Source organism: Eurosta solidaginis, chromosome 5 (assembly GCF_040869045.1).
Source record: "Eurosta solidaginis isolate ZX-2024a chromosome 5, ASM4086904v1, whole genome shotgun sequence".
Taxonomy (NCBI): Eukaryota; Metazoa; Arthropoda; class Insecta; order Diptera; family Tephritidae; genus Eurosta; species Eurosta solidaginis.
This window is the reverse complement of record NC_090323.1, coordinates 269,464,606-269,492,481: the sequence shown is the minus strand read 5'-3', so window position 1 is coordinate 269,492,481 and position 27,876 is coordinate 269,464,606. Positions and strand designations below refer to the sequence as shown.

Here is a 27,876-nt window from a genome sequence, read left to right as displayed (position 1 = left end):
CCCGGACGAATCCCAAAAACCATCCAGAAATGATGCCGGTAGGTATCTCAAATGATCCCGAAATAGTCCCGAAATGACCTCGTCGGCATCCCGGACGGATCCCGAAAATTATCCAGAAATGATGCCGAAAGGGTTCCCAAATGATCCCGTATTAGTCGCGAAAAAGTCCCGAAATGACCCCGACGGGATCCCGGACGGATCCCGAAAACCATCCAGAAATGATGCCGAAAGGGTTCCCAAATGATCCCGTATTAGTCGCGAAAAAGTCCCGAAATGACCCCGACGGGATCCCGGACGGATCCCGAAAACCATCCAGAAATGATGCCGGATGAGCCCCAAAATTATCCCGAAAAAGTCCCCAAATGACCCCGACGAGATCCCGGACGGATCCCGAAAACCATCCAGAAATGATGCCGGAAGAGCCCCCAAATGATCCCGAAAAAGTCCCCAAATGACCCCGACGATATCCCGGACGGATCCCGAAAACCATCCAGAAATGATGCCGGAAGAGCCCTCAAATGATCCCGAAAAAGTCCCCATATGACCCCGACGAGATCCCGCACGGATCCCGAAAACCATCCAGAAATGATGCCGGAAGGGTCCCCAAATGATCGCGAAATAGTCCCGAAATGATTCCGGAATAGTCCCGAAAATGTTCCAAAATAACCCCGACGGGATCCCGGACGGATCCCGTAAACTATACAGAAATGATCCCGGAAGGGTCCCAAAATGATCCCGAAATAGTCCCGAAAAAGTCCCGAAATTACCCCGGCGTAATCCCGGACCGATCCCGAAAACCATCCATAAATGATCCCGGAAGGGTCTCGATATGACCCTTACGGGATTACAAATAAGGTGAAGCTAATTATAAAACCATGTTAATAAGGCAGCAGGCGCATTGGAGCGAATAAAAAGTTAGATAGAAACATACAGGTAAAGCTAATAAAAGCGTGCTAATAAAAACAATTGATGGAGGGCGGATGGCGGGAGTAGAGGAGAGGACCACTGATCGTTCCTCCAAAATTGTCTAGATCTCGTTCTGTATGTACCAGATACCAAAAACTATTGATTTAGGAGAAAATTTAGATTGAGTATTTATGGATTTTACACCAGAGGGGGAGATAAAGGGGGGCGGGCGGAGGGTTTCACCGCTTACTTTGTAAGCCCTCGACTTATTTGACCCCTTGAGTCTGTGATATTGGTGAAGGCCAGTATACGTAAAGTTATAATGTGTAAAAATTATGAAAAATAATTTCTCGAAGGGTCGTGGGACCCCCACCCCTCTTTCCATGTTCGAAAAAAATTTCGCTAGTAGACTACTGTCTGTGTCCCAAATTTCATCAAAATCCGTGTATCCATTCTGGCGTGATTCAGTCGCAAAGACGAAAAAATATAATAATTAAATTATAACTGTTCCTAGGGGGCGGGGACCACGCCCCTTTTGAAAAATATATAGCTAGTAGATCCTTCTAGACTATTGGCTATATGTGTGCAAAATTTCATCCAAATCGGTCCAGCCGTTCTTGCGTTATTGAGTCACAAAGACAAACGTCTGGACAAACATCCAAACATCCAAACATCCAAACATCTAAACATCCAAACATCCAAACATCTTAACATCCAAACTTTCCCATTTATAATATATATTAGATTTATGGCGCCGATATCAACAATTTATTTTTCAACACCGACAAAATTTCATTTACTGCGCAGAATGTCAAGCAAATTAAAAACAACCATCAACCATAAAATGAAAAAACAACATAAAAACGTACTAAAATTCTTTTAGAGCACTTAGTGTTTTGCTAAAAAATAAACATTTACCTATACATATGAAGGTATGAAACGGCGGCCGCCGTGGTGTGATGGTAGCGTGGTCCGCCTACCACACCTAAGGTTAAAGGTTCAACACCCGGGCAAAGTCACATTAAAAATTTCGAAAAAAAAGTTTTTCTAATTGGGGTCGCCCATCGGCAGTGATTTGGCAAACACTCCGAGCGTATTTCTGCCATGAAAAGCTTCACAGCCTTGCAGACAAGAAGTTTTAGAACCACTTCATTAACTTAATTTTGATTAACGTAATCAGTTTCAATCAAAATATTTAATATAATAATTGGCAAAACAAAAAAAGCTTTCAAAAGTTCGAAGGTGGTTACCACCATTAGCAAACTCTTTTAACCAATAAATAATATTTAACCATTCAATAACAAATATTGAGACAAAAACAGACTTCTGCACTTAAACGACCTTGACGCCAACAAAACAGAACAAAACAGACGAAGTACTAAAGCGGCAAACAAAACTTTGTCAGCACAAACAGATCCCAGTCTCCTTTTGCGCGTGACTTCATATATTTTGCAATTTTTGATTTCTTTCCTTAAACAAAAATCAATTAACACGCCTTTATGTTTATTATTGGTTTTAATATGCGGTGAATAAAAAGCACAGAAAGGCTAGCAAATTGGGACAGAGGAGTGAATAAGAACACAAATCTCAAAAAAATTTGTTGACCATGGAGCATTTGAGAGAGGCAATAAATCATTCAACACTTTGGCTAAATTGCAAGTGATTGGGCTACAATGGGACAAAGGCTAGAAGTGGCGCATGCGCCGTTTTGTGCATAACATATTTATAGTAGGGTTGGGTAAAGGGTGGATGGGCGGTTGTTGCTTGGTTAAATTTGTGGCATGATAAATCGCTTAATTAATTAAGTTTTCTAAATTTTTTAGCACGAAGAAACTGGTTATTACAAAATATTTTCAATGAGTTCGTGGTTTTCCGCTTTTAAAGACAGCATTTATAGTCAAAAAAAGGTCGACACTAAAAGTTGATGAGAGTTGTTAAAATAGACGTATCTAACTTTAAGTATCTACTTAATTCTGGCTTAATACGTCTTATCATCTTTTCATGTTACTTAAGACTTTTATTTCTTCAAAGATTAAACGTTCTGATGAATTAAACTTTAGATGTCTAGAAGAAACAAAAATTCACAAATTAAGAAAGTTGTATTTCATAGAATCTTCATACAAATCGATCGCAGGCGAATCTGAAAACGTTCTTCAAGCCCGAATTATAAAAGGCGGCGCAAGAGGCACTATTTTGATGTCTTTATTCGAACATATAGTCCGGCCTATGAACCTGCTTATACCATTTATGGAGCATTTTGCAATATTCCTAAGTTCTGGCAGTAGGCATTCCCACCGGCGGTTCGTGACTGCTTCTTTGCAGTCCATTTTATATGCTGTTGAGAAGGATAGCCATCCGCTCAGCGGACAGGTCTGTCTTTTCCTCAGCGAATTTGAGATTCAGAGGGTTGATTAGCGCAATTTAATTGTCACCTTCCTCCTCTTACAAAAATGAATGTATCATACACATATTTAGCAAGCGAGGCTCTGGCGACCCCAAGTTCCTTTTGGAATTAAGGGATGTGTGCGGCATGAGTGTCTTAGTAAATCCATGTCTTGCGAATCTCTCTAAGTCCCGGACATAAGTCCACAAACCCCCTATGTGCCGTACTTTCGCTTGGAAGATACGAGCCGTATCGGGAGGACACACTGAAATAGATACCTCAAGCTGCTCAAAGAAAACACCATACTCCCACTCAACGAGGACGTATGGTAAACTAATGTTTGATTCGCACCGGTAACCCACCTAAGGTATCAGTTTCAAGTACGTAAGGGTCCCGAGGCAATTGTTAAAGATGTTTTTTGGAGTGTCATTGGGGCCACATTGCGGATTTGGGTTATAGATCCCTAATTTCCGCTAACTCTTCTTACACAAGTAGTAAGTTGTTTTGGTCTTTCTCACCATTCGTCCGATGTTAATTTTGCTACTAAGTTTACTGTTTATCTCGATGTCCAGTTACTCAACGCTGGCAGTTCTATTTAGAGTGGGCAGATACATTAAGCCAGTTTTTGGCCGGCGATACATGAATAGAAAGGAAGGCTTTGAGAAACAATTCTCCGAAATGCTCTCTAGTACTTTTAGACTAATGAGAGTATTCGCCACAGTGCGAAGCATATCACTTTGCATATCTACATATGTCACACCAAACATGTCACTGTGAACCATTCATACAAATTTCGACGAAATTATCAAAAGCGTCATACAAGAGCCATAAACAAATATTGAACCTTCGGAATCTCCTAGTTACAACGTTACACATAGAATGCGTGACGCATACTCGTTGGCATCCGGTGCACATTTAAGCGTCACGACTTTGACGATGCCGGTATAATTAGCTGGAATTTCATAACCGGTCCAAGTGCGTTAAAACACAATGAAGCGCCTAAACAAAAAAAAGCTCATCAATGAAGAGAACATTTACATAGAAACAAGAAAGCAATCATAAATACGTATACGTATATTGAAATAAGTAAATGTACGAGTTGAGGGGTTGAGGGGGCATACAAAATCGAGTATGATGGGAATGACAGAGCTGACGAGCTTGGAGGTAGCTCAGTGAAAAGATAATGAAGTTATGTAGATAGCTAACAAATGCACAAAAAAAAGTTGTTGAGAACTTGTTTACATATGTATGTACATATATGAATACGCATAACGCTAACACCTACACGCGTCAACTAAATAAGCTCTTGTTATGCGCGGGATTATGGTTAAAATTTATTGTAGTCCTTCTTTTCCTATCTACGCTCTTCACTATTTTATTTACTTTTTATCTAATGCTGTTTTGTTACGATTTCCGGTTTATTTTATTGAAATTCAGTTAAACGTTGATGAAATTATCACTTTAACGATGATATTCACTTATCACCAGAATGTGTTTGTTGTTGTATTGTGCGCAACAGCTATGGTAATGGATTATCTTCACAAACTCTCACTGGAATGCATTTTACATGGATTAGTGCTTTCATAGTTTTATTGATGGATTGCTTTCATACTGACATTTGAGATGTTATTTTTATAGAAAAAACCAAAAAATTTAATTTTTTTCCTTCAGCAAGATCAACATTTTTACTTCATTTTCTTTCTTGCTAAGCTGTTTAATGGCGTAAAGTATGGCATGACTCATCTGTTTTAGACACTTTGATCTCGTCAAACATACATAGCTTATATGGTAGTGTTCGCAGAGTTGTTCTAATAACCCAATCAAGTCTTCAACCATTTCATCCGATTTCGGTTCGTATTCCGTTGCCTCCAAAGCAAATCTTTCAATTCCTATTCTTTTGAAGGTATCATTAAACAAGGAGTGTTTTTAAAAACATACATTTAAAATAATTTATAACTAGTTTAATATTTTGCTCTTCGGTAGTTCCAGTCCTGATTTTCATAAAAGGAGCAGATACTTCAAGATAAATCGTCGGGATAAATCGTATTTTACGGAAGAAAGCGGTGGTCGATATTTATTCGGTATGCTCTGACATACCCGAAGTAATTCTATCAGATCTGCTAGTAAATCAACAACACTGAGCTAGTATAAGCTACATCGATAAGCCACAGGAGGCTTTCTGATATTCTGCAGTCTGAAAATGAAAAATTATGACACGACAGGATGGCATCTTTACCTAGGTCTGTCTTGTCCTCAAAGTTGTTCTACTTCGTGTGGACGTATGAAACAGTAGATATTATGTTAGTAAAATTTGTGGCCATATTCAGCTTTACATAACAATAACTCCTTTTTTAGGTCTTACCTTGTCTTGATAGTTCATCAGCTAAATACCCGCCTTCATAGTATCCACTCTGATCGATTATCCGGGTCATATAGATCGAGGCGTGACCAATTTTGGAAAAGTGAGCAATGTCAGTAGGGGTTTTTCACTACCAATTTCGGTTCTAAAAGACACCATCAGATTTTGTTTCAGATACAGAGCGCATTTTATGACTATATACCAGATCATTTTGCTACTTTCTTGAAAATATTGCAGGATAATTTTGAGATTGATTTAGGTATAGTATCGGGATAATTTTTAAACTTTTTCCAACCTTTTTATATTTCGAAATTATTTGCGGTTAATTTTGGGATTGTTTTCGGGAATACTTCGATAACATGTCAGGGATCGTTTTAGAACCATTATTAAATAATTTCGGAATGTTTTGATAACTATCACCGGCTTATTTTGTAATCATTTGCGGATACATTTCGGGACCAACTATATACATATAATTTCAGTAATACCTCCAGATTATTTCGGATGCATTATAGTTATGCGACTGTTCCAGGATCGTTTGGGAATTGTTTTCTGGACTGTTTCAGGGATCCCATCGGGGTTATATATAATTAACTAGTTTCCTTGAATTATTCTGAATTATTCATTAGGAGCTGCTGTTTTAAGCCTTTCGAGATGATTAGATATATTAAATCGCGTACCATTAGAGCCAATTTCTTTATCGAAGAACATAACTCAATATCTTGGTATCATGGTTTTTCGAATGAAGTCATGTTTATATATGTATGTTCTTACTATTGACTGAGCTATAAAATGAAAATTAATCAGAAATCATTGATACGTATTCCCTCATATCGTCACGTGCACTCTGCAACATTTGATCGAATTGCGATTATTCACGGTAGAAAATTCAATGCACAAAGTACAAAGTACAGCCAAGCTTACATTGTAACAAATAATATAATATATCTCTACAAGGCAATATTAAATAAAAGAAACGTAATTCTATAAATAAGTGCGCAGTTAAATTTACTGTTTAATCACGTATGATGGCGGTATGAGAAATTTCGTTTCAACTTCAGTCCATTTATGACAGGAAACCATTTCAGTCAAACATACTTAGCAACATTTAAATTAAAAAAAAGCTTACAGGTAGCCGTTGGTTGTTTTTAAAAGAACTTCTTTGTATTAAGCGAAAACAACACTTGCAAGGAGCCTGCAACAGCATGGGGTCAACACAATCAACTGCAAGCCACAAACTCACTTCATTACCTGCATTTCATTCATACTTTAAGCCGCTTGCTGTTAAAGGCTTCCTGATACAAAAAAGGGCCACTCAATACAATCTTCTCTTGTTATGTAGCAAAGTAGAATGAGAGCACATGCACTTATCGAGCTTTTGTAAGTCAACTCAATCAACAAGTTATGATAATATTTAAAGAACATAAAATGTCAACACTTGAACTAAAATGTGATTCATAATAATTCGCATTTTTTGTTGTTTAAAGACGTCGACTTAGTTTATGCGTCCGGCAACCCTTTACACCTATCCCGCTTGTGTGGCGCAATTTTTTAAGATGATACTTGTAGTTATGTTTATATACATATGTATATTGTAAGTGTACGTTGACCAAGTCGGGGGAATGTGGAGTTTCTGAGTCGCTTACTCAGCATTTTTTTTCTGTAAAATGTTCATTAAGCGTTTACTTGCGTTAATTCAATAAATGTACATACATATATAGTGTTACGAATATTAGCAAAACTGAGGAGTGCTGCCATCTCCAGGCCGATGCTAAGCAGTGACGTGAATTCACATCAATAATTCAATCATTATGTATCTACATAAACGAATCAATAATTGCGTCTACACATATGTACACATTCCGACGAGCAACATTTACATACAAGGCAGCAAGAGATGAGATGTCACACACCGATGAATTTACTTATACGCTTATGTGTGTGCGGGAGACTGTAAACTACAAACACGTGCATATACCTTATCTGAGTTGTCACAAGAGAGAGCAAGAATTTGTGCACGTAGTTGTGGCTGGCGATTTTGTAGCCGAAACAACTAGTAACTTCTGGAAATCGAAGAGCCTAGAAGTATGCAGCGTAAACTATAAAAGCGGTGCAAGCGAGTAAGAAGTAATTCAGTTTGATTTGAGTTGTCAAGCAGTTGCGATTAAGACGATATCTAGCGAGCAATAGCAGTATTATTTTGAATAGTAGAGTTTCATTGAGCTATCAATCAGTGTGGTTATTAAGCAAGCTATTCGTTGCACAGTTGAGTGTATTGTGAAGTACTTTAATAAAGGCCATTTTGCATTATTACAAATTGGAGTTATTTATTCAACAGCTTAGTGATTCGAACTTAGCAGAGGATTGCAAATAAGAGGATTTGCAAGTAAATTCGTTACAATTGGTGTCAGAAGAGGAATTGTTGAATAAATTCCAGCAGACAACAAGGACATGGCAAAGTTCAGTGAATTGAAGATCCAGCAACTGAAAAAGGAGTTGGAGAACCGTGGATTAAATACAATTGGCAATAAGATCGAACTTCAAGCACAGCTACGAGAGGTAATGGAATCGCAAGGAATTGATGTGGACGAGTTTGTCTTTTATCCTGATGGGGACGAGGCAACAACAAAAATTGAAGAGAAAAACGAAACATCCCAGACAGTTACGAGCACAGACTTGAACATGATATTGGCTGCAATAACTGCTCAAACATCGACAGTAACATCCAAGATGGAAGCACAGGAGGCACGCATTTCAGAAATGTCGTCACAAATGTCATCTCAACTGGAATCGCAGGAGACACGCATAACATCGAAGATTGAAGCACAAGAAACGCGTATGTCAGAAATGTCGACACAGATTACATCCAAGATGGAAACTCAACTGGAAGAGCAAAAGACATATATGACATCTCAGTTCGCTGAGCAGTTGAAAGCACAGGAGGCCCGCATATCCTCGCAGCTGGAGGCACAGGAGATAAGGGTAACATCAAAGCTGGAAGCACAGGATACAAAAATTGTGCAGCTCGAGGACAAAATTGATGCCGAGATAGAAGCTTTGAGAGGTCGTATACAGGAGTTGCAAATGAATCGCCCAGCAGTTTCAGCGAGTAATCCAAAGGTAAAAACACCATCCTTTGACGGTTCTGTTCCTTTCCAGGTCTTCAAGCTACAGTTTGAGAAGACCGCAGCAGTGAACAACTGGAATGCGGAAGATAAAGTTGCTGCACTGTTCGTGGCATTGAAAGGGCCTGCAGCGGAAATCTTACAGACGATTCCAGAGCACGAACGGAACAGTTATGAAACATTGATGGCTGCTGTAGAACGACGTTATGGAAGCGAGCATAGGAAACAGATATTCCAAATTGAGTTGCAAAACCGCTACCAAAAAGCAAATGAGACATTGCAGGAGTTTGCTTCAGATATTGAAAGATTGGCTCATCTTGCAAATGCGGACGCACCCGTGGAATACACGGAAAGAGTGAAGATTCAAAGCTTTATAAATGGCATACGGGACGTCGAAACGAAGCGAGCCACATACGCGAACCCAAAGCAAACATTTTCTGAAACGGTATCCCATGCATTGACTCAGGAAACGGCGTCATTATTGAGTAAACCAGCATACAAAGCTCATCGTGTGGAAGTAGAAAGGCCAGAGTGGGTAGACACAATTTTGGAAGCACTGAAGGGATCTCAACAGAAGAATGCCGGAGTTATTAAATGTTTCAAGTGCGGTAACCCAGGTCACATTGCACGTCATTGCGATCTTGGTGCTAATAGTTCCAACAATGTGGGTGGCCGTAAACGCAAAGCTGGCGGAAATGAGCAAGAGCGTGTCGAATGTAAAGAACGAAAACTTGCCCCGGCTATTGAATGTCCTGTGATATCTGTGTCGCAAATTGGAAGGAAATCAAGCAGTCTTACCGTCAGAGGGAATGTGGATGGTAAAGAGCGTGTACTGACTGTACTGACTGTAGATACGGGGGCATCTCATTCCTTGATTCGATCTGATTTGGTCAACAGGAGAGTAAAACCGTTACCTGGAGCAAAGTTGCGTACGGTCACTGGTGAGTATAACCAAGTTCAGGGAGAAGTGATATGTCAAGTATTGATTGGGAAGGTCATGGTCCTACACAAATTTGTTGTGGCGGAGATTGTTGATGAAGTTATATTGGGAGTAGATTTCTTGGTTGACCATGACATCAAGATCGATATGCAGAGAAGGGTGATGCGTTATGAGAACCAAGATGTGCCACTTAACTTTAGTTTGGAAAAAGGGTTCAGCAGTAATCGGGTACTGGTGGAGAAGACTCGACGAAGGCCACGAAATTCAAAGGTAAAGGTTGATGGAACAAATGGGCCAAACAAATCAAAACCGAAGGTACCTGTGAGAGAAACACTGGTATTGAAAAGCCCTAACGGACGTACTAAAACCAAGAAAGAATGCAATGGTGGTTTCAAGCCAAGGCACACTACTGTTGTGAAGCGTCGGTACGATACTGATTATGCAAAGGAAATCCGTCCAGCGCAAGCTCTGCGAAGTAATTCTTCATTGGCCAAGCAACAGAGTGCGAGAGAACGATCCAGAATAATGAGTAGTAAGATGGAACACAGGTACGACAGGGAAAATAATTCGGAAGGTTTCCGGAATGGAGATTTGGTACTGTTAAACAACCCTCACCGGCGGAAAGGTGTCCCAGCCCAATTTCGGTGCAGTTGGGAAGGCCCGTACAAAGTTGTGAAGAAGATCAGTGATACCATCTACCGCATACAAACCACTGGGAAACCACGGATTAGAAGGGTGGTACATTTGGAGATGCTAGCGGCGTTTAGATTGGGAGATTTGTCTGATCGGGACGATCAGACTTAGGTGGAGGGCAGTGTTACGAATATTAGCAAAACTGAGGAGTGCTGCCATCTCCAGGCCGATGCTAAGCAGTGACGTGAATTCACATCAATAATTCAATCATTATGTATCTACATAAACGAATTAATAATTGCGTCTACACATATGTACACATTCCGACGAGCAACATTTACATACAAGGCAGCAAGAGATGAGATGTCACACACCGATGAATTTACTTATACGCTTATGTGTGTGCGGGAGACTGTAAACTACAAACACATGCATATACCTTATCTGAGTTGTCACAAGAGAGAGCAAGAATTTGTGCACGTAGTTGTGGCTGGCGATTTTGTAGCCGAAACAACTAGTAACTTCTGGAAATCGAAGAGCCTAGAAGTATGCAGCGTAAACTATAAAAGCGGTGCAAGCGAGTAAGAAGTAATTCAGTTTGATTTGAGTTGTCAAGCAGTTGCGATTAAGACGATATCTAGCGAGCAATAGCAGTATTATTTTGAATAGTAGAGTTTCATTGAGCTATCAATCAGTGTGGTTATTAAGCAAGCTATTCGTTGCACAGTTGAGTGTATTGTGAAGTACTTTAATAAAGGCCATTTTGCATTATTACAAATTGGAGTTATTTATTCAACAGCTTAGTGATTCGAACTTAGCAGAGGATTGCAAATAAGAGGATTTGCAAGTAAATTCGTTACAATAGTATATATTATATACATACAAATATGTATACTTGTGAAGACTTTATGCTTTCCCACCTTTTTTTGCTAAACTTTACCTTTTTGTCAGCATTTTATAGAGCGCTAAAGTTTTGCTGAATTTTTTCCCTCTTGGCTTTGAACTGATGGTTAATAACCTTTCAGCAGAAGTGTTTGCGCTCATTGTTTATTTTTTAAGTTCATATTTATGATTGCTTATTTCTTTTCTGTGGTTAATGGTTCAGCAACCTTATGAAATTAACCAGCTATTGTAAGCTTTGAAAGTTTTCCGTAAGTGACGTTGAGGAATTTCGTCGTTAGTGTAATTGTTCTGGCGTGTCATGATTGATTTAAGTCTCACTAGAATCAATAAACCCACTAAAAAAAACTACTTCGAAGGTTTTATGTCATATCATAATAGGCTCTTAGGGCAAAGGAATGATGTTGTCTTACAATAAAACCATACTAATATTAAATGGTCGATAAAGATGCCCTTCCCAATATATGGCCTAAGCAATTGGCCTAGAAGGTTCAATGAGCTCATGTTTAATCGTTCGGGCATGTACCTCAATAATGCTTGTTACCGGAACGTACCGGATCTATATCCGGCAAAGGACCATCAACATCGATAACACTCCCCAAAACCTGCGGGAGTGTCTTGATCGCTACAACAACAACATTAACATACTAGAGTATTCCGTAGACTTTCTTCTACCCGAAAATTGGTTTGTCTACATTTGAAGTTAGCCTCGTTTTCCCTATTCACTCTCTATTCCATTTATCATTTTCCTACTCCCAAACCCATTCCCACTCCCGCTCCCAGTTCACTCTCACAACTCCACCTCTGAAATCCTGACCACTCCCCTGAAGCGCCACCAAGTGAAAAAACTTATTTGGCGTATATTTCTCATTTAATACTCGTACAAGTAGTTTATATTTCGGCCAAATTTAGAATTTATGTAAAAAAATTAAATATTTACCGGTGTTTTAGGTTATATTTCGAAACGTTGGTCCAATTAGGAAATGGCAGCACTGAGAAACACCAACGGTCTCACAAAACTATCGACGACGGTTATAGTGTCCGATACTTGCCAACGATAGTGAAATGTGTATTTGTGGTGATCATAGGAAGAAAATTAAAAAACGAGTGAAAATTAACAACAGGAAAGGTATTTTGTCATAGGGTGGTTCCAGGTCCTTAAAATATATCGATTATTTGTATGTCTTTTGATCAATCGAAACAGATTATGTGTTTTCTTTAGGAAAAAATGATTTCATATTTTGCGTAAAAGAAATGTGAGCAACTGTTAAAAACGTATGTATGCATGTCTATCTTTTGCTGGATCTTTTAGTGGCAAAGGCGTAAGTGCGTATATTTGTGTGTGTAATTCTCTTACGCCTAGCAGCTCTAAATAATCTATGAGTTTGCCACAAAAGACATAAAGCTCAGTGAAACTGTTGTTGCCTTTTGGGACTTGCCCTCCTTTAACTAACGTAGCGTTTGCTTTTGCTTGACTTTCATGACTTTAAATTTCTCTACATATTGGAACTTGTTTATTTGCGTAAGTACAACAACAGCTAATTTTTATGATTTTAAACAATTCTTTTTTACTGTAAACGATAATTTGATATGTGAGTTCCAAAAAAACTCACATTACTCATTTCTTTTTTTCTTTTGTTTAAATAAACTGCACTTGAATGCCAAGTGTCAAAAGTGGCCAAAAGATGCAAGAAATCCACTTAAAACCACTAAAGTTCAGAAAGCGGTGTCATTTCTTTTGAAACAATTGTAAATAATTTTTTCTTTTCTTTTTTGGAATGGAAAATCGACTTTTTGTTTAACAGTAAGGGGCTGTAGACTCGTAAACTTGTTTTGTAGTTTTTTTTTTGATGTGTGGCAAATGGCCTGAGAGTGTCTGCTTGACGCAAGCGCAAATACCAAAGCTAATTGAAAATGCCAATATTCGGTCGACGGTTTGACCGATTTGTTCAATAGGCCACACGTCTAGTAGATACGTCACTGGGTGGTCAAAGAATTGTTTAGTGCGTTCGCTCAGCAGCTTGCTTACCCCTTGTAGGCTTTTGCTTTGACAGGAAATTGTAAAAATATTTTTTTCTCTTAAATCAAACATTTGAAGCGGAAAACTATTTGTTGTGAGTACTCTATTTTGTTTGGCTTGCACTTAGTAATTTTTTGTAAACATATGCACAAATTTCTTTCAATAACATACATACCTAACAGAAAAGTGAATATATAAACGAACGGCCTAACGAAAAGATATTTGTGACAACACGCCCGAAAGTCAACTAGCCGACTTAAAGGCAGCGTTTAACACAAGCTTATGCATCCCAATAAAATCGCCACAATCAACCAAGATGTTGCGTTTGTAAATATGAAGGAACTTCAGACATGGCAATTGAAGTTTATTTCGCCTTGCCCATTCATATGCAAAATTTCGCGAAGCACTGTTATAAACATTCTCCCTAAACAGGAGTGGGCGTGAGCTTAGCACCTGATCGAGAACACAATGGCAAAACACATTCTCAATTTGGTAACCGTGTATATGTAATGGTGTCCACCGCTGTCAATAAACAAAAAAAATACTTGTTAACATATTTTGTGTCTTATTCATTTGTTATATTGCAGTTTTTATTTGCGAAAAATATTAGAAAAGTTACCAACGAGTGGGAAAAATAATTTCACTTGCAAAGTGTGTCAGCACCCTTAGCCAAAACTTCTTTGCTTGCAACAAAAGTTGCAAGTTGGCTACTTTTTCAATTCAGATGGCGCCAGTGTCGCTCAATCTACCGTTTTTCATAAAAATACGTACAATCTACTCATAATGCATAAGATTGAGTTAAACGTATCTATGTATATGAAAAACTGCTCATGTGACGGGGCTTTAACTGTTTTCGGAGATACTCGAATTGCTTCAACGAAAGGAAATGGAACCAAGCCGAATAATCTTCCAACATTTTAAGGGAACAATCTAAGTTGCCATGATTTAATTACACGAGGTTTCGCATGTATCTTTTTAAATATGTGACACTCCGCACTAGACTGGGTTGGTCCCCATATAAAAAAAAAGTTGCTAATGTCCGCCCTTAAATTTGAAGATTATGTTGAGATGGTTTGGGAAAAATTTTAAAAAATTTTTTTTGATCCTTCGAAATACAGCCAAAAAGGTTTTTTCGTTGTAACTTGGTTATTTGAGTCCGATTTTTAAAATTGATATGTCATTATTTTGACCTTGAGAAGCTCCACATTTCCGTTTAATGTACTTTTAAGCTATGAAGTCGTTTTCACATGATTAGGTCAGCTAACAAAATTTTACCCCCCTAATGTATGTTTTTTTCCTTACCAAACGAAAGTACTTGAAAATTCAAGAAAATGTTGCTTTGAAACCATATTACTAAAATAATAAACAAAGAAGTTATAGCACTTTCAATATTTATTGCAACTGTTATTTTACCTGATTCTTATTATACTTAGACCTGAAACTCATGATATTTTTGGAGGAAAAATTGCAGGGTTTGCATTGACAAGTTAATAAAGATATGCCAAATATCAGGAATAGGGGAAGTCAAAGTAAATAAGTGAGTCAAACCTGTTGTTTCGTATTTATAATAATAACGCTATGCGACAAAATCAACTTTTTTTCTGGGTATTGGACAAACCCACTTTTTCTAGAGATTGAGGCTTAAGTAAACAAAGTACTATCTCCGTTTTTCGAACTTAACCTCCAAAAAATAGATATCGGCTTACGAAGTTTGAAGTTCGAAATTCTCTAATGTTAATTACAAAAACCATTGTATAAAGCAATATGAGCAAAGCTCGCTAATTAAATACATTTGATCATATTGATATAATAGTAACAGCGGAAGTATTAAAAACAAATACTGTAAAGATCCGAACAAATGTTACTAAGCTTTCAAAAAGCGCGCCTAAAAATCATATCCACACCATTAGGAATAAACTACATACAGAGTGTATGTGGCTACATGGTGATCAAAAGGAATATAAACAAAAAGGCAACTCTTAGAGACCAATTGTACAGCGAACAACGGGACATTCATATGGCTTAGCAGCTAAAGGCATCAACCTTTGCACTGATATGAATGTTGGAGATTCGAGTTCAATGCTCAGCTCCCGAAAAGCTAGCTGATGAAGAAGTGAAATTCAGAAACATGTCCTAGTAACCATCGCCGTTTGTAAACTTACAATTTTTCTCTAATGTCAATTAAAATTATTAAATTTTTCACGAATGCTATCAAAAGAATCTATTAAAACTAAAAAGTGTACCCAATTAACACTTTTTTTATAAAAAGTAAAACTTTCAGTACTGTTTTAAAGTTTTGTTCATTATTCAGAAAGGAGTTTCTAAAGAAACAACACTTTTCATTTTTAGGAGCGACTTGGGAGTTTGGAATGTGAAAAGCACAGGGTGGTCTAATGCTACATGGGTAACCTTTAATAATTAAACCATGCTAAGTTGCTAAAACCCTTTTTTCGTAATATACAGGAAAACAAGAGTCCGAATAACAATTAATATTTCATTCTTTGTTTATTCAACTTTCATATCTTCGATATTCAAGTATTTTTCCTGAGAATAAATTGTACTCCTCTTACTGTTAACTTTGTGTACTACAAATGTTTATATGGCAAAAACAAAACCAAAAAACCAGCAAATGCCAGCCAAAAAAACAACTTGAAGCTTAACTTTTAAGTTATCTGATCCATTCATTCATTCAAATTCTTTAGATGTTGACGCCGCAATTTTGGCTCTCACTTGTCCAACAACAATCTGCAGCAAGCAAGCCAAGCTAATAAGAGCGCCAGCCATTATAATCCATTTTCGCGCACAAAACTTTTTATCAGTTCGGATTTTATGCAAAAACTTGTTTGAATTCTTCGAATTTAAATACCTTTTAATTAAGTCGTAAAAGCCGCAGAACGCAAAACGCGACTGCGCAAAGTGGAGGTGTAGAAGAAGCACGAAAAATAAATGCAACATAAAGTTTAACAAGAATGCTAAATCTAATTTCGTATGCCAAATTCGTGAAGGTCGCGCTGCAAGTCAAATATGCTTTTTGCACGTCTTTTTATGAATATAAATATTGGCTGTATGTGGAGACTAATTTGAAGTTTATAAGACATTGGGAGGTATTGCGCGGACTCATGCATAAAATTGAGCATTTGATCCGTCTATTTGTTTTTTTTTTTTTTTTTTTTTTGAATAAAGACGCGCCCTTAAAGCAAATGCTTACTCCTAATCAATTCGGTTTTTAGCTAAAAATCAGCAATCAGAAAATGTCTTAAATTCTCTTGAGCTCGAAATTAATGTACTAACAGACGTCGAAAGGTTCATGAGTTCATATCCTAATCCATTGAAAAATGTTAGAGTAAAATGGAAGAGTGACGTAAATTTTTCACAGCAAATTTTTTGTCCTCATGGAGTTCTTATGACGTTATAATTATATATGATTCGTTACAAACCAGAAACCAGTTCCATAAATGTAATTGAGCTAAAACAATAGCACTTTGCAAGGATGAACTCGAGTTTTTAGTATTAAAAGCTTAAAAAACTAAAAAGTAGCCGTTTCAAATTCAGAACTGCTTCAAAAAAGTAACCGTTCCAAAAAAATACACAGTTTCAAAAATAACTTTTGCAAAACGAAACGTTTACTTTCAAGAAAGTTAGTTTTAAAAAAGGACTCATTTCAAAAAAGAAATCGGTTCAAAAAAGTGCGGGTTTGAAAAATGTAACCATTTCATTTCTAAAAAGTTGCCATTTTAAAAACTAACCGCTTCAAAAAGTAACCGTATCGTAAGTTACGAAAAAGTGACCGTTAAAAAAAGTAACAGTTTTCAAGAACTATTCCAAGAAGGTATTCATCTCAAAAAAGGGCGGTTTTCCAAAAAGTTATCGTTTCAAAACGGATCCATTTCAAAAAATTAAAGTTTTCAAAAAAAATTACCCCTTAAAATAACTTAATATATATATGTACATATCGTCGCCCACTAACCAGAAGCATGAATATGCAATTTTTCCGATTTTGTGTTATAGGCCTCGTTATATTACCCTTTAGATACTCTAGGTTCTACTTAAATCTAGAGCTTCCTACGCACATGGAAACCCCAATAATTTGCAGTGCCATTTGCACGAATGTATAATTCAATCACACAAAGTTGAGCACATTCATGTTTCTGGCTGGCAACAAGGTAATGATTTTCCTGTTTGTATGACACATTCGTTGATATGGCTCAACAATTTTTGAAAAAAAAGTAAGAACAGCACACATTCGTATGTTCGAATATTCCGGTATACGTGCCTGAAGGTTGGGCACAAATTATTAGAGGAGCTCGTAACTCACCAAAACTTTTCGAAGTTCGCATACAATTGTATGACGATTTTTTTATTTATAACTATTTTACCCAGGGAGCTATAAAACTAACCATGCGATATATATGCTAGTTGAGATACAAAAAAGATGAGCTTTATAATGTATTCCTCAAAAAAAAGTATACCGATGAAGAATTTTTAATAGCTGAATATCCGAGAAAAGGTCGTTGTTTAATTGAAAGCAAACCGGTTTATTCGAAGCCGTTGCCTCTTGCCAAATGTATGAAAAAATGGTTATAACAAGAATATTGTTCTTATTATAAATATGCAGAGGGCAACGCTTTACCCGAACTCAACATTTCAGAAGATTCTGATTCTGATGAAAATAAGAACTAGTTCTAAGTTTGCAATAATTGAAATTGAATTGAATGTGCTTATTTTTTATTTTTTTTCATTTACATACATCCTTTCGATAAGTCACAGCCTCGGATGTTTTCCCAAGTTGGTTGGTTGGTTGCTGTGCTGCCCGGCTATGGAGCCGGGCCCAAGTAGCGCTCTAGGCACCATTTTAATGCACTTTCTCCTGGAACCAATTATATTTTGGGCTGATGTACCCTGCATATTGTTTTACTCAAACCACTTGTTTAAAACAATATACCAACTGATGTCCTTGCTGCGGCAGTTTGACGCCGCCCTTAAGTCCGGCAACACATAATTTCCTAGAGTTCGGGACCGAAAATTCGCGAGGGATGGGCACTCGCAGAGGAAGTGAGTAACCGTTTCCTCGGCACCTTCCCAAGGACTGTGATGCTCCGAATCCCAATCCGCCAACAGAATTGTCCTAGCAGGTCTTGGCTTGGCCCTAGCATTATTTAAAAATCAAACTGCAGTGAATTTTTTACGTGTTTTGAGGTTAAGGCCTTACCGTGACCACTTGGGCCAATTCTTATAGCGTATTTGGATTCAGCGCATCAAAATGTATAGAAAACATGAGTCGCATTACCTGATCCGACTACTTTTAATTTTTTTGTATAGCTGTCTTAAAAAAAAATTAGATCAGTTTTTAAAATTTTTGTTGTGCCAGAAAAAGGAATGTGCTAAATCTCGGAAAATAGAAGGGCTGCGAGCAAAGCAATTTTCTCAGTTGAAAGAGGATATTGTGAATATAATATTTAGATATATTTTTACATTGGAAACTAATTCTTCTAACTTTGAGGGAGCAATAAACTTTGAAACTCGATTTCCCAACATATTCATTTTGGCACATTCATGCTTCTGGCAAGCGGGCGAAGAACGCAAGCTGCAGCTTCAGAAGTTAGCTTAACGACCACACTGAAAGCCCCCATCAAAAAGCAGGATCTATTGTGTAAAAGAATAGCAAATACTAAAATCGGACCGAACAACTAGAATTTAGCCTTGCAAGCGCTGAAGTTCTAATTACATATCAACTTAAATATTTATAGAATCTTCAGCATCTTTTTTCATAAATTTTTAATTCGTCACAAAATGTATTTTATGACGAAAGTCAATAAAAAATCCTATCCTTGTTCATTCTTTTTCTCTTGCAGAAACTTTATGCTAAAGCCATCTATGACAACTTTGCTGATTCGCCAGATGAGCTGGCCTTCAAAAAAGGCGATGTCCTCACCGTCATAGAACAGGATACAGATGGCCTCGAAGGTTGGTGGCTATGTTCGTTACGTGGACGAGAGGTAAGCATACGATTTTTATATTCTAGAACAAAAAACAGAAAGCAAATAGCAAGCTTAGTCTGATTTTTATCAGCAAACCATTTGTAATGCTCAAATTGCTGATACAAAAGACAAAGAAGAAAATTTATTAGCACGAAGCATAGCACGGCAAACTTATATGAGTACTAGGATGTAGAATGCAGAAAGCCTTTTACAGAGAATTGAGCGCCAACAAGACTGACTGACTGTCTGATTGGCTGAGTGACAGCTTTGTTATTAATAAAATATGTAAAAATGCTTAATCTCCATGCATTAACGCAATCATTCATCTGTGCATCTTCAGTTCTACTTACTCGGTTTGTAGATAGTCTCTATCAGTATCATTGCAAATGAGACCAGCAATTATTGCTGCTGTTGCTGTTGTTGTTGCGTATGTTGCTGTTTTGCGTTTTAATTTCACAGCATTTTAGATTTGCAGCTATTTTTAGTGCAGGAATAATTGCAAAATAGCAAAATCAACAGGAACAGCAGGAGAATGAAGTACAAGAGAAACAATTGGATCGACAACTAGATTTTACTTTGGTACAACTGCTGATCGCTCCTTTCTTGCGAAAACATTTGTATGAGGACTAAATTGCATGTAAATGCGAAAGGGACCGCACCCTGCGGCTGCGTATTTTGCGCATTCCCGTCACGCAGTGGAATTTTGTTTTTAATTGCACGCAAATTGCAGAGCATTTTAAACATTTTGTTTTAGTTTTGCATAAAGTTTGACATTCCATTTTTGTTGTGGTTCTTTTAGCGTTTCTTTATGCCTCTTGTCATGGCAACATTCAAACTAGAAAGTTTAAAGAGCTAGTTATGCAGTGTAGCTTCATATTCCCGAACGGGTAATACAAATCTCTTTTTTGTTGTAAAATTGTTGTATAATACTTAAATATTTATTTGTATGCTTGTATGTAGACAAGTAACATGAATTCAAACCTCAAAGCTTTTAGTCATGGATAATGGCATTAATGGATGTTACTTAAACATCAAAAAGAAAAACGGAATCAAGGCAAATGAGTTAAAAGCAATTTTTAAAAAGAAACCATTAGTTAACTTTGGCACTAAAGCAGCTTTCTAATATTTCAGCTTAAAAAATCTTATGAATCTTCTTCTCACTCGAAAGAAAGGTCGGAATTTCGATAACTTTCGTTTCCCGAGTTAAAGACAAGTCATTGGCCCATATGTATAAAAATTAAATTAAATTAAATAAAATAAAACATAAAAAAATATCAAAAATGAAAAAAATAAAATAAAATAAACTAGAATTAAATTAAATTAAACTAAATAACTGAAATTTTTGGTTGATCTCAAGGCCGGGCTTTCTTAAATAAAACACTTGGATGTGTATTTTATTTTGTTTTTATTTTTTCTTCAAAGCGTAGCTTAAGATTCCTGAGGATAACTTCAGACTGAAGTCGAAATATTGAAAAATAAAAACAAAATAAAATACACATCCAAGTGTTTTATTTAAGAAAACCCGGCTTTGAGATCAACCAAAAATTTCAGTTTTTTTAAACTAAATAAAATTAAATTAAATCAAATTAAATTAAGTTAAATTAAAATAAAACAAAATAAAATAAAATAATAAAAAAAAAAAATTATGACAAAAAAAATTAAAAAAGTGAATCTTAACAGTGCAGCTTTAGACCTGGTCAACCTATTATCGACCAGAGCGAAATTCTGGAGAAAGCTCACTATAAAAGAAACGACACGCCCTATCTCTTTATCGAGTTCAAAGCAGATTTTGGCAGCGCGAGAAAGAGTTGCTTGTATGCTGCTATGTCTGAATTTAAGCTCCCTGCAAAAGCTTGCTTACTTAATTGGCGCTTAACCGTCTAAACGGTTATGGCCGTCCAACAAGGCGCGCCAGTCGCCCCTTCGCTCCGCCAACCGGCGCCAATTGGTCACACCAAGGGAGTTTAAATCGTTTTCCACCTGGTCCTTCCAACGGAGTGGGGGCCGCCCTCTACCTCTGCTTCCATAGGCGGGTTCCGATAGAAACACTTTCTTGGCCGGAGCATCAAGAGCAAAAGCTTGCACGCTTTGTCAAATGGCGTTCAGCTACACCACCGGCTTCGAAAGAATAGAGAAGGACCTCTTTAAGCTATTCAAACCCAGATAAGGCGAAGATAATTCTGGCAACGGATCTAAACCGCGATGGTACAATTGCTGGAGTATGCTGACGATATTGATTTATTTGCCCCTATAAATGCGCCGGATTCGATACCGAAACAAAAAGTGCATTGGCAAATATGTCACTACTGATGGATCGAAATTCGACACTGTGTCGAGGGAAGATATTTTGACCCTTACGTTTGATAAGGTTTGACTGGCCGATCCGTGAGGACCTTACATATACTGAATTGATGATCAATGTCCAAACTGAAAACCTCTATCAGAAACCAGGACCTATGTTATAACTAGTGGTAACAGCTCCCTTCTCTTGGCAAATACTTGAAGCTTTCTAGGACCTATGCTACTTTCTGCTTCTAGATCTGGTAGCTGTGCTACTTGTAATAGCTGGAGTCTTAGCCTGGCGAGCGCAGGGCATGAGCACAAAGCGTGCTGTATTCATTTCCTTCTGCAACCAGCACTTCCTACTTCAGCAATCACTGCCCTTAGATTTCGAAATTGCTCTAGCTAGCCATACGACAAGGTCAATATAAATGAAAAATCTGTCTTCCGGAATTGGAAAAAAATGTCAACGGAGCCCCAAACCATAAAGTTGTAAGCTTTACAACAACACAAGAATATATATGTATATGTAAAGTAGCTGGTGTACCCAACATCTTGCCGGTAAGCAACGAATTAAAATCCATCCGAAGCAATTCAAAGCATGTTGTGCTAATTTTCCATGTATTGTACCGAAATCGATTTGTTAGTTGTTGGGAACAAAACGGAGCGCCAAATTATTGCAGTTGTGAGCTATAAATAGAAATTGAAAGTATTGCGTGAGCATTTTTGTGTTATAATTTCACAAATCAGTTTTAAAAGAATTACTTCCAGTCAAATATTGAACTTCACACGAAGCCTTAAAAATCTGTCTTAGTTCTCACATACATATATATATAAACCATTTTTCTTTTGTAATTTATATTCAACCTTGAACGCTTCATTGTAAATCAAATTCATCGTTTACCAAAAATCGCCAACAATAAATATTTATGATTCGTTCATTCACATTAATTTATTTTAATTGAATACACTTGGGCATTGATTTTTCGTTCGAATGTGTTAGTTAACAATTTAATTAACCACCGTTTAAGCACGCCACATGCCCCCACAGTGGATCTGTAAGTAGGGTGTTGGCAATCACATTCAATCACTTAGCCAAAGGCTTACGGCGCCAATCAACTTTACAGTTGGTTTAACCGCCAAAGCACAACAAAAAACCACTTGTCGCCAGCAAAACAATCAGTGTAAATTTTTCGCGTGAGTGATTGACCAGTAACAATTCGCAAAGCAAAATATAAAAACACAAAAAAACAAAGAAAATTGTAACAAGCAGCAACAACACTTTAATGGGTGGCGTGGCAACAAACGATGACAGACAGCGACAATAAAAAATTTGAAAAACGAGCGTTAATTAAAAAAGCAGCAAAACACTTTAATAGAAACAATTAACCCAAAAGTCGAATGCGTTCAAGTATACAACTACCACACAACAAGTACAACGAAAAGAACAACACCGACATGCAGCAATATCACAAAAGCGCCGGTTAAACTTTATTGCTCGGTTATTTGATTTTTTTTGTTGGCAACAATGTTGTGTCGTCGCACAGATGTTGGCGAGCCGCCTCCTTTTACATTGCTGTTGTTGGTGCTGGTGGTTGTGTTTTCAACATGTGTTGCTGGTTTACTTGTTGACAGTTTGGCGGTGGGTTGGTCGTCGCAAATTTGGAGCAATCAACAATCTTTGTTGAACATCAGAAGCTTCATCAGCAGCAGCAGCACTTCATAAAACAACAAAAATCAAAAGAATCAATTTGCGCTCACGTATTTATTTACAATGTTCCAACATATGTATGTATGTACATATGTAGTGTATCGAACGCAACAACAAAGCTCAGAAAACGACTCGATAGTCGGAAAATCGAAAACTTCAAATTGAAAACGAACGTCGTTGCAAGTAGGGCGCACGTTTATGCATTAAACGTTGCATTTCAATGTATGAGTTTTCATGTTTGTATAAATGTATGTGTATGTATTTGTGAATTAAATAATTGCAAAATCATAATTCATAGTTTGCACAACTGGCTGAATAAATGTGTCGCATGACACTTGTTGTTGTTGTTGTGGTTACGTATCGATTCTTAAATGTCAATTGCCACAATTTTTTATATTCCATATTAATTTTCAAAATCTATCAAATGATATCTAACAATTTTTAAACAATTAACTACAGATAAAAATTACAAACCTACATAAGTGCATACTACAGTAGGTCAAAACTAAAATCATACTGTGCTGTTTTCTATAATATTCACAACATATTACGTCGAGTTTTTGGTGTGTAAGCATTTTTAATCACGTTATGGGGGAGTTTAGAATGTAAACGTAAGATGGGCGTGGTCTTTAGAAGTGCCAAGCGTAAGTGTAGTCACTACATTGTAGCGTAAAGTGAGAGCGCAATGTGCGCAGTAAAGTTGATACCAGAAAAACGGTTTAATAACGGTTTGTTATAGATGAGTTACTGTTATCGGCGAGTTATGGGTGTGTTACGCTTTTCTTATCGACTAGTTATCCGTTCCTTATTGTTGTTTTATCGACGATGTAAAGACAAGTTAACGAGTTGTTATTGAATAGTTATAAATTCGCTGATTACAATAGTTATCGATTTACTATCGATTATTTATCGAAGGGTCATCCAAAGTTTATTGATTTGCTATTGAAAAGTTATTGATTTGTTTTTGAAAAATATTCGATTTGTTATAAAAAGTTGTTCCCTTTGTTATAGAAAAGTTGTTGGTTTTTATGAAAAAGCTATCGAGTATAAATCGAAAATTTAACGATATGTTATCAAGAAGCTATCGATTATTTATAGAAAAGTTATCGATTTTTCATCGAGGTGCGACCAATTTGATATTGGCGTATTATCGATTTTTTATTAAAAAATTGCCGATTTTATATCGAAATTATTTGTTATGGAACAGATATCTATGAAACTTCAATATAAAATCGATGACACGTCTGAAACCATTCGATAACAAGCCGATAACAAATCAATATTTGAACTATTGGCGGCCACCGTGGTGTGATGGTAGCGTGCTCCGCCTACCACACCGTATACCCTGGGTTCGAACCCCGGGCAAAGCAACATCAAAATTTTAGAAATAAGGTTTTTCAATTAGAAGAAAATTTTTCTAAGCGGGGTCGCCCCTCGGCAGTGTTTGGCAAGCGGTCCGACTGTATTTGTACCATGAAAAGCTCTCAGTGAAAACTCATCTGCCTTGCAGTTGCCGTTCGGAGTCGGCATAAAACATGTAGGTCCCGTCCGGCCAATTTGTAGGGAAAATCAAGAGGAGCACGACGCAAATTGGAAGAGAAGCTCGGCCTTATATCTCTTCGGAGGTTATCGCGCCTTATATTTATTTTTATTTTATTTATCTTGCCGAAATCGGTTATTACCGATAAGAAGTCGACGAAGCTCTGCTCAAAAATCCCGTGATTATTTATTTCTGATAAAGTTACCTCAGTCGTTTAACTTCAGCCCCTGGACGAGCTCCAAAAATCTTGAGTTTTCTAAACGTACACCTGTATGTTTAAATATCGAACTTTTCGAGTACATGGTGCTCACTCTTTTTTTAGTTTTTGGTAAGAATTCATTTGCACTTTTTAACAAAATCAAATGTGGTGTTGATGATATCGGAATGGACATGGTTCCGAGTGCTGTTATATGAGTTAGAACCGCACTAATAAGGGCTACTTAGATCACTGAATAGGGATTACGAGGCAACTGAAGCTATTTGCATGATATCAATTTTAGAGATTAGGCAGAACAAACAGAAGATCTTATTTGGAGGCAGGCGTTTGAAATAGTCCGCTAACTTCCCATCAATATTATCGAAATATACAGAAGAAAATATAACAGCATAAGTTTGACTGTAAACCACTGTACACAACAAGCGAGCAATACAATTAAGGCCATTTAAGCAAAACCAATGAATCACAATTAACTATTAAACTGTAAAAGTTTGTTCTCCTTCTGCAATATGGCATTTAAATTAAATCATTAATTTTCTACTTAATTTCAGGGCCTTTGTCCCGGCAATCGGTTGCGCATATTAAACTCCTACGATTCGGGTTGCTTTTCCCTGTCACCACCAGCTTCACCATGTCCCTCGTTGGCACCCAGCCTGATCACCTTGAATAGTAACTCAACAGCTTGTTACGATCATTTATCCCTAAATAGCAGCAGCAGCAGCAGTAGTCACCATCTGAGCAATGCAAACGCCCACGGCGGTGTTGGGCTACGAGGCGACAACAACCAACAGACACACCTCCTAACACAACAACAAAGACAGGGCACAAGGCGTTCTTGGCATGTGTCACCAAATAAGGTAAGAAATAGAATCCTAAATACGTGAACATAAATATAAAAGTGTAAGAGATGCAAACGAGTTGAGTAATGAATGAATGAGTAGATGAATGAATATTGTAATCATGAGGTTTTTTAAGGCGTGGATATCTAACAAAGTGGGATAGATGTTGCCTAATATTTTATTATTACTAACTTTATATGAAGTCGCTCGTTTATTTGTTCGTTTAATTTCAGTGCAAAAAAAGGTGGGTCTTAATATTTTGAAACTTGTTTTGTGACGCATGGATTGAAATATATAGCAGTTTGAGAATCTTGCCATGCAGTTGTGTTAGACTTAGTACGGAGTCCGAGTAAAATCCTGCAAGGCTGCGCATGGATCAAAGTTTCGTAAAAAACTGTCAGAAATTTTAAAATCTTCTGATTTTTAATTGATAGCGTACGAATCAAGATCTTTGAAATATTTATTCAACATTGGAGGAATTATACGATGCCTTTTTAATAAATTTTCCGGCTAGCTTTAAAATATGAAGCAAAATTGATTCGATAACAATATTTGGAGGTAAAAGTTTCGTTTTAGGTGTAGCTGGGGCCGAGACTTTAAATAAAGTGTACTTGTGGTCCGATTTGGCTTATAAATAATAAATATAAAATAGGGAAATAACAAAAAAGTGTTGTGTTAAACTTAATACTTTTTTCTACTTAATACTTTTTGATCGCTGATCTGACTGGCGCCAATTGGTAACTGCTTCTATAGGTGGGTTCCGATAAGAATAACCTAGCCTCCATGCACCATATAGGAAGACGAGTACGATAAGTGACTTGTAGTGCATGATTTTCGAATGCCGAGAAAGGCTTTACTTTTCAGTTACCTGCCCAATTCAAAGTAGCATTTCTTTTATAAGAGTGATTCTATGCTGAATATCGAAGCTGGCGTTGTTTGTGTTTATGCTGCATCCCAGGAAACGAGGTCCCTTATATTTATTAAAATGGAGTAATAGGAAATAACCCTTACATTCATAAAAATTAAGTTCTGAGAAGTGGAGCGAAGATGAAGTAGTGAAGGGATTGCAAAAGGAAGCGGGAAACTATTAAAATAGAAGGCTAGTATATGGACTAAGTTGAGGACAAAAAGTTGATGACGAGGTGGGAAAAGTGAGGGAGAGGGGAAAATAAAAAGCCAGAGTGAAAAAAGGCAGAAGATAGGATGAGAAGAAGAATAGAAGGAGATCTGTTTTGGATATTAGTAAGATAGAAACAGAAAGAGGATGAGGAAAAGGAGAGCAAGAAGAGAATAGGACCCCCCAGCGGGTTAGGCGGTCAGAATATACCCGCGGTAGGTATGCCTGTCGTAAGAGGCGACTAAAATACCAGATTCAAGAGGCTGTTTAGCGCAACCCTTCAGGTTGCCAGCGCAATATATAGCTTCTCCAAACCCAATTGTCAACCGCACCTATCCGCGGCGAATCCTGTTTCACTAACAGACGAGGCTCCGGCGTTCCATGAGGAGATTGGGGTGGGGAGGGAGGGGATGGCCTGAAGGTTTAATGTGGCCACATAAATCGTTCCCGAGATCGTCGGGCTAGCACCTTAATGGTGCTGTGGTACCAGAGCGTACCGGATCTGTATCCGGCAAAGGACCATCACATCGATAGCTCTCTCCAAAGCCTTCGGGGAGCAACCTTATCGCTACAACAACAACAACAAGAAAATATGAAGGGGAAGGGAAAGAAAGTGGGATAAGATTGGATAGAATCGGTGAGAGGAAAAGGAATGTCATATTAAGAGCACAAACAGAGGGAGCGGATAGCGGAAAACGAAAGGAGAGAGGAGAGGAATAAGAGGAAGATTAAGAGGGTGAGCATGGGTATTGAATGAGATAATGATGAAAAAGTGAGAGATAAATCCAAATGGTAGACTGCGATTAACGAAGAAAAGTTAATGTTGCTGAGATGACCCCCAAAGTACTTAGGAGAAAAATTCACCAGCAAAGTTACAATCCTTCATGCCAACTGCGTAGAAGGAAAATAAAAATCCCAAGACTTTGCT

At 37.5% G+C, this 27,876-nt stretch overlaps 1 protein-coding gene across 3 annotated transcripts in view; it reads left to right on the top strand.

Moving 5' to 3' along the window:
- p130CAS (Serine_rich_CAS and FAT-like_CAS_C domain-containing protein p130CAS) overlaps positions 1-27,876 on the top strand; it is a 118,034-nt gene that overhangs the window by 69,182 nt on the left and 20,976 nt on the right. For all 3 annotated transcript variants that reach the window (XM_067790473.1, XM_067790474.1, XM_067790475.1), the window contains exons 2-3: positions 19,119-19,262; positions 25,544-25,849. In XM_067790473.1, the coding sequence (XP_067646574.1) occupies positions 19,119-19,262; positions 25,544-25,849 (450 nt within the window). The remainder of the gene's footprint in view (positions 1-19,118; positions 19,263-25,543; positions 25,850-27,876) is intronic.